Source organism: Oryctolagus cuniculus, chromosome 15, assembly GCF_964237555.1.
Source record: "Oryctolagus cuniculus chromosome 15, mOryCun1.1, whole genome shotgun sequence".
NCBI classification, from domain to species: Eukaryota; Metazoa; Chordata; class Mammalia; order Lagomorpha; family Leporidae; genus Oryctolagus; species Oryctolagus cuniculus.
This window is the reverse complement of record NC_091446.1, coordinates 61,751,410-61,764,491: the sequence shown is the minus strand read 5'-3', so window position 1 is coordinate 61,764,491 and position 13,082 is coordinate 61,751,410. Positions and strand designations below refer to the sequence as shown.

The 13,082-nt window shown below is 58.9% G+C and overlaps 1 protein-coding gene across 1 annotated transcript; it reads left to right on the top strand.

Annotated features, from left to right (window-relative positions):
• The first annotated feature begins 22 nt into the window (after positions 1-22).
• TYSND1 (trypsin like peroxisomal matrix peptidase 1) lies at positions 23-7,452 on the top strand. Its single transcript, XM_051823831.2, has 4 exons — positions 23-1,325; positions 2,595-2,725; positions 3,534-3,719; positions 6,650-7,452. Exons 1-4 carry the CDS (start codon positions 163-165, stop codon positions 6,862-6,864), a joined length of 1,695 nt encoding a protein of 564 aa, XP_051679791.2. The 5' UTR covers positions 23-162; the 3' UTR covers positions 6,865-7,452.
• Positions 7,453-13,082: the final 5,630 nt, after the last annotated feature.

The window sequence follows — 13,082 nt, the reverse complement described above, 5'->3', positions numbered from 1 at the left end:
GCAGCTCACCCGCAGCCAATCGGCTCGGGCCGGCTGGGGCTGAACCAATCCAGCTCGACGAGGAAGACGCGAGTCCGTGCTTGTGCGGGTCGCTCGCGGCCGTGTGCGGCGCTGCGAGGCTTTCAGCGGGCCGGGGTCCCGGGTGTTCGGTCCCCCGAGGCCATGGGGCGGCAGTGGGGACTCGCCATGAGAGCAGCCGAGCAGGTGGGCTGCGTGGTGAGCGCCTCCCGGGCCAAGCAGCCCGAGGCGGGATCGTGGAGCTGCAGCGGGGTGATCCTGAGCCGCAACCCGGGCCTGGTGCTGTGCCATGGGGGCATCTTCCTGCCTTTTCTTCGGGCTGGCAGTGAGGCCTTGGCCGCCGCCGAAGCCGTCTTCCTGCCCGGCGACAGCTGCGGCGACGACCTGCGTCTGCACGTGCAGTGGGCGCCAACGGCCGCGGATTCCAACGGCCGCGCCGACGAGGGCCGCCCGGGGCTGTGCACGCCGCAGTGCGCCGGCCTGGAGCCCAGCCCGCCAGCCCGGCTCCGCGGCCGGCCCCTGCAGTGCCCGCGCCCCGCCGAGCTGCTGCTGCTGCTGAGCTGCCCGGCCTTCCGGGCCCATTTCGAGCGCCTCTTCGGGGACGCGGAGGGCGAGCAGTGGCGCTTCGCGAGTGTGGCGCCGGACGACGAGGGCTCGGAAGACGACGAGGAGGATCAGCTGCGGGCGCTGGGCTGGTTCGCGCTGCTGCGCGTGCAGCCCGGCCCGGGGGCGGCGGCGGAGCGCGGGCCGGCAGTGGCCGTGGCGTCCCCGGGGGCGGTGCCCAAAGGCGCGCCGCTGCTGGCCTGCGGCTCGCCGTTCGGAGCCTTCTGTCCGGACATCTTTCTCAACACCCTGAGCCGCGGCGTGCTCAGCAACGCGGCCGGCCCGCTGCTGCTCACCGACGCGCGCTGCCTCCCGGGCAGCGAGGGCGGCGGCGTGTTCGCGGCGCGGCCGGCGGGGACGCTCGTGGCGCTGGTGGCGGCGCCGCTATGCTGGAAGGCCCGCGAGTGGGTGGGCCTCACGCTGCTCTGCGCCGCCGCCCCGCTCATCCGCGCCGCCCGCGCCGCGCTGGGCCGCCTGCGCCCCAGCGAGGCCGCCCTGGCCGCCTTCCTACCGCCGGAGCTGGGCACCCCGCGCGCCCTGCCCTTCCGAAGCCCCGAGCCGTCGTGGGCAGCCGCGGCCGTGCTGGTGGAGTGCGGCGCCGTGTGGGGTTCCGGAGTGGCCGTGGCACCCCGCCTGGTGCTGACCTGCCGGCACGTAGCCCCTCGGGAGGCTTCCAGGGTCCTGGTGCGCTGTGATGCTCCCAAGTAAGGCCCCCGCAAGGCTGCGGGTCGTGTGGCCCTTTCCCTGGCGGCGCGCCGGTGCTTCGGTAGCATGGGTGGACACCCGGGACCCTCCGCGGGAGCCCTGTGAAGCCGAGGGCAGCTTGGGCAGGATGCCACGCTTCTAGCACCCAGGCCTGGCCTTGCTGAGCCCGTCATAATCAGTGTCTTTGTGGCAGCTGCCGGGGCAACCGCAGGTGGGGCTGGGAACTCAATGCACCTGCAGCAGGCTGAGTGTTGTCGATGGTTGTGTATGGCCGGCAAGTGATGGAGAAGAAAGTTTCCCCAGTCCTGAACGCAGGGTGGGGGCCAGGCAGCGGGCTGGATCGTGCCCCGTGGTGGGCTAGGACTGGCCGCAGTCACAGTCACTGTCCAACTGCCTGCAGGGAAGGGCACCTCTGCCCCCCTCTCCTTTCCCCAGGCCCCGCCGTGGGGGCGGCAGCTCTATTTGTCTTGGTTTGGTTTTCTAGTATGTTCTGCTGCTTCTGTGGCCCCAGGTGTCCAGCTCAGGCGAGCCCACAGGGGGATAGCCCCTTGGTGCTGGTGCGCCTCTAGTGAATTGCTGAGGTTGGCCTGGCGTGGTGAGCCCAGCCCATGAGCGTCGGCACCCGGTTCCTGCTCGCAGCCTGCAGGGCAGCAGTAAATGATGGGGGAGACTGATGTGGATTTCCTCGGGGTGTGAGCCCCGGGGCCTTGCTGCCACCATGCTTTTTGCTCCTAGGGAAACTCCCGGGCTTGCTGGAAACTACCCTTGCAGACTGTGTGGTAGGACAGCCCTGTGTCCTTTTGGGCAAGCCACTTACTGTGTCCGAGCGGCCTCCCTGTGAGTTGACACAGGGTCTGCAGCAGAGACTGGTGCTTGTGTGCTGGCACGTGGGCACAGAGCTCCCCCACCCCCCACCCAGGGGAGGAAGCACCCTGGCCTGTGCCCCTACCCTTTGCTCTGTAGCCTTTGGAAGTTACTGAACCTCTCAGGGGCTCAGCTGTGATATCTCACAGAGATAAGACCAGTGCCTGATTTGCAGGGTTGTGAACCTGAGAATGCCTGCGTCACGCACTGCCAGGTGTCCAGGTCGCTTTGCAAGCGTCTGAGCCCCACAGAGTGGCTAGGAGCTGCGTCCACAGCGTCCTGGCCGGCCGGCTTCAGAGCTGATGCCAGGTCTTCCGTGACTGCTGTCGTCTCTCTCGTCTCCTAGTTCCCCCAGAGCCAGGGGTCAGAAAGCTAAGCCTGTCGTTTGTCTCCCTCGCTCCCAGGACTGTGGCAGTCTGGGGACGTGTGCTGTTTGCCACCCAGGAGACCTCTCCCTATGATGTAGCAGTGGTGAGCCTGGAGGAGGCCCTGGACGGCATTGCCATGCCTGTACCCACCGAGCGCTTCAGCGAAGGTAAAGACAGACGAAGGGCCCAGCCAGGGGCTGCGCCTCTGACCATGCCGGACCAGGGGCCGGCTCGCTTCCACGCCACTGCTGAATCAGTGAATCAGGGTGGCATGGGCGGGCGTCCCCACGGTGTTTCCCCTTTCCCCAGGACCTGCAGCCATGTGGGGTCAGGGTGCTGGGCTTGGGGAGCCAACTCTTGAGGTGATCAGAAAGGTGGGTGACCCGTTTGTGGCTCCAGTGGTGTGGTTTGGGCAGCAGACTGTGATGCAGCCACGTACGTACCAGACACCCAGACGGTGGCAGCCGTGTGATGTGATGGAGGGTACAAGTGCGTGGATTGGCATCTGTCCTCTGCCACTGGTGACCTTGGGCAGACTGCTGAAGCCTTCTCTGCCCCGCTTCCACAACTCTGAAATGGGGCTAGTGTGCCCTCCTTCTGGCCCTGTGAGGCCTAGGGGATGTGTTGCCTATTAAGCACGTGGCCCTAGGCCCTGTCCTGCAGGGTCAACGCACCTGGGAAAGGAAGGTGCCCGCATCGTCACACCCACCAGGGATGTCGTAGTCCCAGGAGATGGGTGCTAATTCCATGGGGACCCCCAGTGACAGCCAGTGTAGCCAGGGCACAAGACTGGGCACAGCCTCCCAGAGAAGAGTTGACCAGACGCAGTGCCAGGAGCTCAGTTGCTTCCTGGCCTCCTCCCGTGGCCAGCAGTGGGGGGACCTGGGAGAGGCTTTCTGGAGGTGAGGGTGGCGCGGGTGTCCTGCCAGGACAGAGGAGGCCCCAGCATCCCCCTCCCCCCTCCCTCCCTGGCAGGCGAGGCTGTCAGTGTGGTGGCCTACGGCGTCTTTGGCCAGGCTTGCGGGCCCTCGGTGACCTCGGGGATCCTGTCGGCTGTGGTGCAAGTGGATGACACACCAGTGATGCTGCAGACCACGTGTGCCGTGCATGGCGGCTCCAGCGGGGGACCTCTGTTCTCCCCGCGCTCAGGGCGACTCCTGGGTAAGGAGCTCCTTGGCCCTGCCCTGGGGGATGCTCCCTGTCCAGCCCTGGGAGGGCCCCTGTCTTGGGCCCAGAGTTTGCTGGTCCTAGTCCCAGGCTGTCCAGCTGCTGAGCCGGGAGGGACGGGATCAGGGCTCTGGCCCTCTGCCTGATCCATGGTGGAACCGCGGTCTCGTTTGACCTGTGAAATTCATGAGCGAGTGAGGAAAGAGGGAGTGGAAGGGCGGGTCAGGGGTCAACCAGGGGAACCCCACTCAGCCTCAGTGGACTGTGGCCGCCAAGGAATGCAGCTGATATCCTAACATGCAGGAGTTCCAGACGTTCATGGGAAGTGGACTTAAAAGATTATTTGGTGTAAAAAAATTACATTAAAAAGAGTTATCTGTTTATTTGAAAGAATTAAGTGAGAGGGAAAGACTGAGATCTTCCAACCGCTGGTTCACTCCCTAGATGACCTCAAGAGCCAGGCTAAAGCCAGGGGCCGAGGGCTTCCTCTGGGTCTCCTACATGGGTGCAGGGGCCCAAGCACTTGGACCATCCTTCGTTGCTTTCTCAGATGCATTAGCAGGGAGCTGGATCTGAAGTGGAGCAGCTGGAACATGAACTGGCACCCATATGGGATGCTAATGTTGCAGGTGTGGCTTCACCTGTTACACACACTCAAAAAATTTTTTAAAGATTGATTTATTTATTTGAAAGGCAGAGTTGCAAAAAGGCAGAGTCAGAGAGAGAGAGAGAGAGAGAGAGGTGTCTTCCATCCACTGGTTCACTCCCAGATGGCTGCAATGGCCTGAGCTGAGCTGATCTGAAGCCAGGAGCCCAGGAGCTTCCTCCGGGTCTCCCACATGGGTGCAGGGGCCCAACGACTTGGGCCATCTTCTTCTCCTTTCTTTTTTTAAGAAAACTTATTTGATAAATATAAATTTCGAAAGCACAACTTTTGGATTATAGCAGTTTTTCCACCCCCATAACCTCCCTCCCACCTGCAAACCATCCTGTCTCCTACTCCCTTTCCCATCCCATTCTTCATTAAGATTCATTTTTAATTATCTTGATACACAGAAAATCAACTTAGTATATACTAAGTAAAGATTTCAACAGTTTGCACCCACACAGACACACAAAGTATAGAGTACTGTTTGAAGACTAGTTTTACCATTAATTTGCATAGTACAACACATTAAGGACAGAGATCCTACATGGAGTAAGTGCACAGTGACTCTTGGTGTTGATTTAACAATTGACACTCTTATTTATGACATCAGTAATCACCTGAGGCTCTTGTCATGAGCTGCCAAGGCAATGGAAGCCTCTTGAGTTCACAAACTCCATCTTATTTAGACAAGGTCATAGTCAAAGTGGAAGTTCTCTCCTCCCTTTAGAGAAAGGTACCTCCTTCTTTGATGGTTGGGCCATCCTTTACTACTTTTACTACTTTCCCAGGCCACAACAGAGAGTTGGATTGGAAGTAGAGCAGCTGGACCTTGAACCAGCACCTATATGGGATGCTGGCACTGCAGGTGGCAGTTTTACCTGCTGCACCATGGCGCCAGCCCCCACAAAAAAATTTTGAAATCCATGCATCCAAGGGGTCTTCAGAATGTTGATGGAAAATAGGTATTATGAGAAATCTGGGGGCCGGTGTTGTGGCGCAGTGGGTTAACACCCTGGCCTGAAGCGCCGGCATCCCGTATGGGCGCTGGTTTGAGACCTGGCTGCTCCACTTCCGATCCAGCTCTCTGCTATGGCCTGGGAAAGCAGTGGAGGATGGCCCAGGTCCTTGGGCCCCTGCACCTGTGTGGGAGACCCAGAAGAAGCTCCTGACTCCTGGCTTCAGATCAGCACAGCTCCAGCCATTGGGGCCATCTGAGGAGTGAACCATGGGGTGGAAGACCTCTCTCTCTCTCTCTCTTTCTCTCTCTCTCTGTGTGTGTAACTCTGAATTTCAAATAAATAAATAAATCTTTAAAAAAAAAATCCACATGGACTTTGAGAACTTTGAAGTGCCCTGGTATTGCACAGGAAGGTGTGGCCCTTTTTGTGTTCTCCTTGAGTGGATTGCTGCATCTCTGTGCACACAGATATCTGTGTGTGTACAGATGAAAGCAATCCGAGTTCACACAGAAACCTTTAGCCCCTGTCCAGCACCGCAGGTTTGTGTTAGCCTTTGGCATTTCTTTCTAAAATTTTTAAAAATTATTTTCTTTTTCTTTGAGAGACGGACAGACAGATGCCTTCTGTACCCTTGTTCATTCCCCAAAGGCCTGCAACAGCCAAAGCCGGGGGTCAGGGACCCAAGTACTGGAGCCATCATGTGCTGCTCCCCCGGACGTGCCTGAGCAGGGAGCTGTTGGAAAGTGGAGTGGGGCCTTGACCCCTTGACCCTGGCGCTCAAGTGGCACGTGGAGACCCCAGGCAGCGACTTAACTGCTGCACCTGACGCCCACCCCAGCCCCCTGAGAAGGCCCTGAAGCAGTGACACCCACATTGCAATGAATGCATCTAGAGCCCAGATGTTGGTTTCTAAATACCATTTGCTAATAAAAAGGACCTACGAGCCTACTGGTTCTGAGCTTGGGGCAGGGAAATAAACAAGATAAGTTGGGAGCATTTTGTGTCAGACAGGACGTGCTGACAGTGGATCAGATGGGGGCATGGCAAGTGGGAGGCAGCCTAAGGGAGCTCCCATTGGAGCAACCCAGACAGCAAACCCACGGAGTACTGGGTTCCAACCCACCCAAAGATTAAAGTAGAGATGAGCAAAGGACTTTCTACAGAATTCTGACTAACAAACGTAGCAGGAAATAGGGAGTCACTGTTGGGTGACCCCAGCAGGTGGCACTTGCAGGACCCTGGGGGTCCCAGGAAGGGGCTGGTCCTCTTCCCCTCCCTGGTCCTGGCTCACGTCCTCTGCCCTCCGACCCTCACAGGCATCGTCGCCAGCAACACCCGAGACAACACCACGGGGGCCACCTACCCACACCTGAACTTCAGCATCCCTATCACGCTGCTCCAGCCGGCTCTGCAGCGGTACGGTGAGACCGGCGACCTGGGCGGCTTCCGGGAGCTGGACCACGCCGCTGAGCCGGTCAGGGTGGTGTGGCGGCTGCAGCGGCCCCTCGAGCCCCCGCGCAGCAAGCTCTGAGGCCGTGTCGCCCTCTGGGGAGCAAAGCAGCCGTTTGTGCCACAGGAAGTGAGGAGGTGACAGTGGGCTCTGGGCCGTGGAGCTGACTGGTCCACCTCGTGGGTCCCCGGCCAGGCAGCCTGCTGAGGGTCCATGGCTGAGCTCTCCCTCCTCCTGTCTCCGGCACGTGATGAAGTGGTGCGACTTTCTCGCTGGGGGAGCCCTGTCCAACTGCGCACAAGCTCCAGGCCTGCGGCGCAGATGCTGACCGTAAGGCTGGCGGTGCCCCGGGTTTGTGTCTGCTCCGCAGGCAGCCACTGGCCGCCTGGCACAGCTGCTTGCCCTGGATCTGCCCCTGGGTCTGAGGCGGGGCTGACAGGGGGCTCGGGCCGCCTCAGGACACCTGAGCGGGGAGGCCCTGCTCTGAAGACCAGAGAGGGGAAGGGCAGAAGCCTGAACCCCCTGACCCCCCAGACCCAGGAGGGTCAGCGCTGTGGCGCTTTCACTCTGACAGTGCCTTCGCCTCCCGGCTCACCAGCTGGGTCTCAGGGATCGTGGCTGGAACGTGTTTGGTTGGGCCTTTAGAATAAACACGTTCTGTTGGAGAAATTCTGCGTGTCCATCAGATTCCGTTTTTTCTTTCGAGAGCTGATTTGGGACAGGCAAGCCTCAGGCAGAGAGACACACCTTGCCTGTGCTGTGCGTGGGCAGGGTAGGGTCTCCCCGAGTCCTCTCCTGCCAGTTCAGTCCTGAAGCCGGTTGTGTGCTGTCAGTGCTGTGTGGGACTTGCAGCTCCTGGGAGGCGGTGGTCTTGGCCTGGCAGCAGCAGCCAGGATGTGCGGGTGTCTGTGCTGGGACCCCGGGCGGGTGGAGGTTGGGGAGTTTAAAGGTGAATAAGGCCAGACCAACCTGTGTGTCCAGGGCCCTGCAAGAAATGATTGTCCGAGGCAGGTGGAATGCCACTGGGGCGTAGCTGGGGGTTGATTCTAAGTAGGGTGTGAGCCCTGGAGTATTGTTTTTCCAGCACCTAGCAAGTGCTACCCCTGGGTAACCAGCGGTCAGTCCTATGATGGTGTATGTTCTTGCCCTTACTGACTGGGAGTGTGTCCAGAAGGCAAGGTTAGCCTGAAGTCGCATAGTAAGTTAGCAGCTGTGGGAGGCCATAGGTGAGGTCTGGCTTTGCGGGGAGGAAGGCCTGGGAGGCTTTTTTCCTGGCATAAACAGATGGCACAGTGCCCAAGGCTTCATCGAGGTGACTTGGGCACTGAACTGTAGAAAGGAGAGTTCAGTGTTTACCAAGTGAACTGCAAACAGGTGGGGAGTTGCAGGCTGAGAGCATCAGGAGCTGGGGTAGGAAGCGTGGACCCACTTGCTTGTTCTGGGAGTGCTAAGCAGAGAGAAATTGGAAAGGAGTGAGGCCAAGGTCCTGGGACCAGCCAGGGTGGCCCTGAAGAAGACAGCTAAGGCGGGTCTGGTGGGTGTGGGACGATCAAGTGACAACGCGGGAGTTGGAACTGACTGGTTGTGGGGGAAAGCAGAGAGAGCGGTCCGTTGCGGTGGGGTGGGGCAGCTGAGTTTGGGGCATGACATTTCCTGGAGGTGCTGGGACCTCAGGTGGAGAGGTTCTGTAGCTGGTGGAGAGGTGGATGGACTAGGAAAGTGCAGAGAAAGACGACATCCACCCAGCCCGGCCCGTGGTCCACGATGACAGAAGTGTGTGTACTGCCCCTGGGAAGTGCACAGTGATTGAGGGACCCAGGCTCCTTCCCTCTGTGGCTCTCGTCATTGTGTCTGGGGTCTCGGCCTCCTCTGCCAGGTTGTCTGTAACTGGCTGGTGAGTGGGATAAGAGAGAAAGGAGAAGGTATTCGTGCTTCTTGTTTTTATTATTATTTTAAAGATTTCTGTATTTATTTGATGGAGCGATGGAGATAGCAGGAGACAGAAAAAGGTCTTCCATCTGCTGGTTCCCTCCCCAAGTGGAGGCAATGGCTGGGGCTGGGCCAGGCTGAAGCCAGGAGCCTGGAACTTCATCCGGGTCTCCCATGTGGGTGACAGGGGCCACCCATGTGGGAGATGATGCTGGAGCTGCCAGCCTCAGCCTGGACCAGACCTGACTATGGCAGGCATTTGGGGAGGGAACCAATGGATATAAGATCTGTCCCTCCCCCCCCCATCTCTCTCTCTCCCCCAGCCTACCCCGACACTATTTTTCAAATAAATGAAGCACTTGGGCCATCATCTGCTGCCTCCCCAGGTGCAGCCGCAGGGAGCTGGATTGGAAGATGAGCAGCGGGAGCTTGAACTGGTGCTTCAGTACAGGATGCTGGCACGGCAGGTGGTGGCTTAACCTCTGCACCACAATGCCAGCCCCCCAAGTTATTTTGCAGCCATTTCAGACTCACAGAGAAGTTACACCACTCCCCATACGCTCTTCACCCGGAGGCCCCATCTAATTTCAGCAAGTGTCCCCGTGACGTTCTTCGTTCCAGAGAGATCAGGAGGTGTGCCTGTTCCATCCTGGACTCTGGCTCAGATACAGGATGCCAGCGTCGCCGGTGGCAGTTCAGTCCTGGCCCCAGTGCGGGGGTCCTTGGAGACTGTAAATTTACTGTTCCTTATTCCACTCTCACCAAGTACGTCTAGCATCCATCGGTGTTTCCTGTCTGAATGACTGCACTGGTTGCCAGCAGGTGATTTTCCCTTTCTGTCGTTCTCCCTGCGTGTATAAGGTGGAGTTCCTCTGTAAATGGCATCACCTCCGCTTGTTTGTGTGTCATTCACTGGGTTACAATCCGCTAGCATTTATTTTGATGTTGTACTTGCCGTGTACCTGGCCAGCGGGGGTACATCGCCCCCTCATTCTTAGCGCTTCCTGTGCAACAAAATCGTCTCGGCTACTTTGTACCTTCACCGGACTCTGCCGTTTCTCCAGGGTTCTTGTCAGTGGAGATGGGTATTTAGAAGCCAAGGTCAAGGCCGTGGGTGTGCTTGCTGTGCTGGGGTGCTGCTGCCGCCAGGCCCCCTCAGTGGGCAGACCGTCACAGGTACGTGTATTTCTCTTTCTCTGTGTCATATGCCAGGTGTTCACACCAGTAGTTCCAGTTTGGATCCCATACCTTTTCATCACCCCCCTCTGTCAGAGAGGATCCCGTTCTCCTCAACACTTTTGCCTCTTAGCTCTGTACCCTGCACACAGCCGGTCTCCTGACCTCAAGGGGCTGCCCCAGCCAGCCTGCTCTGGTGCTGTTCCTGCCCGGGCCACCCTGCTGCCCGAGCCGCGCCTGTTCCTTCATTAGGATGAGGAAGGAAGCTGCAGCCCAGCACGAACACCTGTCACTCTTGCTCGCATTCCTCTGGCAAGAACCTGGTCCCACCCAGAAGGGCAAGGTTGGGATGCAGTGCCTGGCGGGCAGGTGCTTCTCAGCAAAGCCCTTGTCCCAGGCGGAGAGCACTGCTCTTGGGACACAGCTGGCTGGCCCTTCTGTGCTGGCCTTGCTTTAGTGCTGCTTTCTGGCTAGCAGGGCGCATAGGCTCCCTCGTTGGACCTAAACAAGGTAGGACTCATGTTCAGACACCCCCAGGCAGGCGCCAGGCAGCTCCTTGACCTGGGGATACTCCACAGGACACGAGGGATTGGTGATGACTCCACATCCTTATCTGCGTCTCACCCCGTCTCTCCTTCCTTCTTGCTGTAGCTTACATTTGGCCATGCAGATCTTTCTCACCTTCCTCTCCATGACCTTTAGTGTCTGGCTGTCCTTATCACATGGCCCACGGTCAGATTTCCTACCTAAGTGCCCAAGAGAACAAAGAGCGGATTGGACCACTCATCTCATGCCTTGCCGCCTCCCTGCATCCGAGGGGCCGCGGGCAGGGTGGCCCCACCCAGGCTAGGAGAAGATCTACACTGAGGTCTGGCCCGCGGGTGCAGCCGGGTGCCTCTGTTGAAGCAGTGGGAGCAGGTGCAGTGAAGGGCCAGAGCAGGGGGGGACAGGAGGGAACCGGGAGGCCGAAGTCCTGGATCCCCAAAGCAGAGACATGCTGGCCCCTTGCTGCAGACGGTTCTCTGCTTCCTGAGCAGTTGGGAGCGTCCATGAGTCTCATGAAGGAAGGAGAGTGGAGGGCAGCATCCGCACCTCCAGGCCTGGCCTCTAAGAACCTTCTCTCTGGCAGCTTCTGCGCAATTACCTTCGCCCTCCACCACCTCCCCCAGGAAGGGAGTGGAAGCAACCCCAAAAGACCTTGGAAGGCATGTGTTCCCTTCCGGGTCTCCTCCGATGACCAGGAGAAGGGGGCAGCCTCGTTAACCAGTTCACTGCCTGGAACTGGCCCCAAGCACAAGTGGCACTTCTCTTCTTTTGAGCTCCACTCGAGCTCATTCTGTCACAGCCGCAGACCCCACCCTCACTAACAAAGCCTGTCTCTAGCTGGGAGCACTGTTCCGAGCGTCCTGGGAGAGGAGGGGAAAGAGGGCTATCCCTCAGTCCTCCGAGGCTTACACGTTGAGCTGGAACTCTATGTGGGAAGGCACCACGTGTCCCAGGCTCTTCAGAGTTTAGGGGTGCTGCTCCCTCCAGTGGGGATCCTGAGTTGACCCCAGTACCTTGGTGCTCCCCCAGTCCTGGGAGCCAGCAGGAAAGCCACCTGCTGAACACCAGGGAATGGCTCAGGCCTGGCCCAGCACATGATGGCTGATGGCCAGCAACTCTTCCTCCTTTTAGATTCTGTGATACCAGGCCATCTAGCTGCAGTCGCATTAATCATCACAGTTCTCTGGAACAGGATGAACCTGCCAGTGTTTCAGCCTCCCAACCCCCACTCTGTCCAACCCCCTCCGGCACCTGGACATTCAAGAACAAGACCTTTGTTAGGCAGGGAGCTTTGTTGGTCAGGTGCAAAGCTACAGGCACCACTGGATGGGAGGAGTGATGTGTGATGAGTGGCCTGGGAGGGGGTGCCCCAGGGTCGCCTGAGACCCTGTCTGCTCTCCTGGATCAAGGTGTCTTCTGGTGCCCACAGGTGTTGACAATGAGAAAACTGATGTTCATGGTGTGAGAAGGGTCCTGAGAGCTGGGTCCCCCCAGCCCGACACGCCCTGGCCAAGCTCCCTGGGGAGCCACCTCACACCTCATCTGCCTTCACTCGCACCTGCTGGGGTAGCCTCTCATCCAGCCAGGCCCAGCTCCTACCTGGGGTCTTCCTTGCCCTGCGCAAGCCCCAGGGCTGTCTCTGTGCCCTGGCAGGCTGTGGTGTCTCTGTCCACTTCTCTGTCACATGTCACCGGGCACTCGTCCAGATCCCCATGCCCGCTTGCCACCATCACGGAGCCTCGGCTTTTCCTGCTCAGTGACCTGCAGTTCCCTCGGGGGAGGTTCAGGTTCCGGCTCCTGCACTTTATGAACTTTATCACTTTACCAGTAAGGAACTTGGCCCAAGTTCCTTAGCCTGTGGGAGTCTCAATTTCCCCACCTACAAAGCACCGGTTCCAGTCCTGGCTGCACCAGTTCCCACCCAGGTGCCTGCTGATGTGCCTGGGAAAGCACTGGGGGATGGCCCGGGTACTTGGGCCCCTGCTGCCCATGTGGGAGACCAGTCTGGCCCAGCCCTGGCTATTGCAGCTCTTTGGAGAATGAACTGGAGATGGCAGATCTCTCTCCTCCCCCCTTTCTCTCTGGTGGTCTACCTTTCCTACACACACACACACACACATTTGGAGGTCGGCAAAGCCCCGGACAAATTCAAGGCCTGGTGCAAGGGGGGAGGGTCAGCAGGGGGACGATTTCATATCCAGCCAGTGGGCTCCAGATAGCTTCCTGCCAGAGCGGCCAAAGACAGGCAGGGCCCACAGAGTGTGTGAACGCGCACTTCGGCTCTGGTTTCTCTCAGCCCAGGGGCTTAGACAAGAAAGCAGATACCCCCCAGCCCTGACCGCAACCCTTTGTTCAGCCGGCACAGAACGGGCAGGATGCAAGCCCCTAAAGGAAGACAGGATGCCAACTCTTCCTCCTCTGAGAGGGCTCTTCCCACCCTTCTCTGGCTCCTCGTTTGTTTTTTTTTTTAAAGATTTATTTTTGTTTATTTATTTTATTTGAAAGAGTCACAGAGAGAGGTAGAGACAGAGAGAGAGGTCTTCATCCGCTGGTTCACCCCCCAGATGGCCGCAACGGCTGCAGATGCGCAGATCCGAAGCCAGGAGCCAGGAGCTTCTTCTGGGTCTTCCACGTGGTGCAGGGACCCA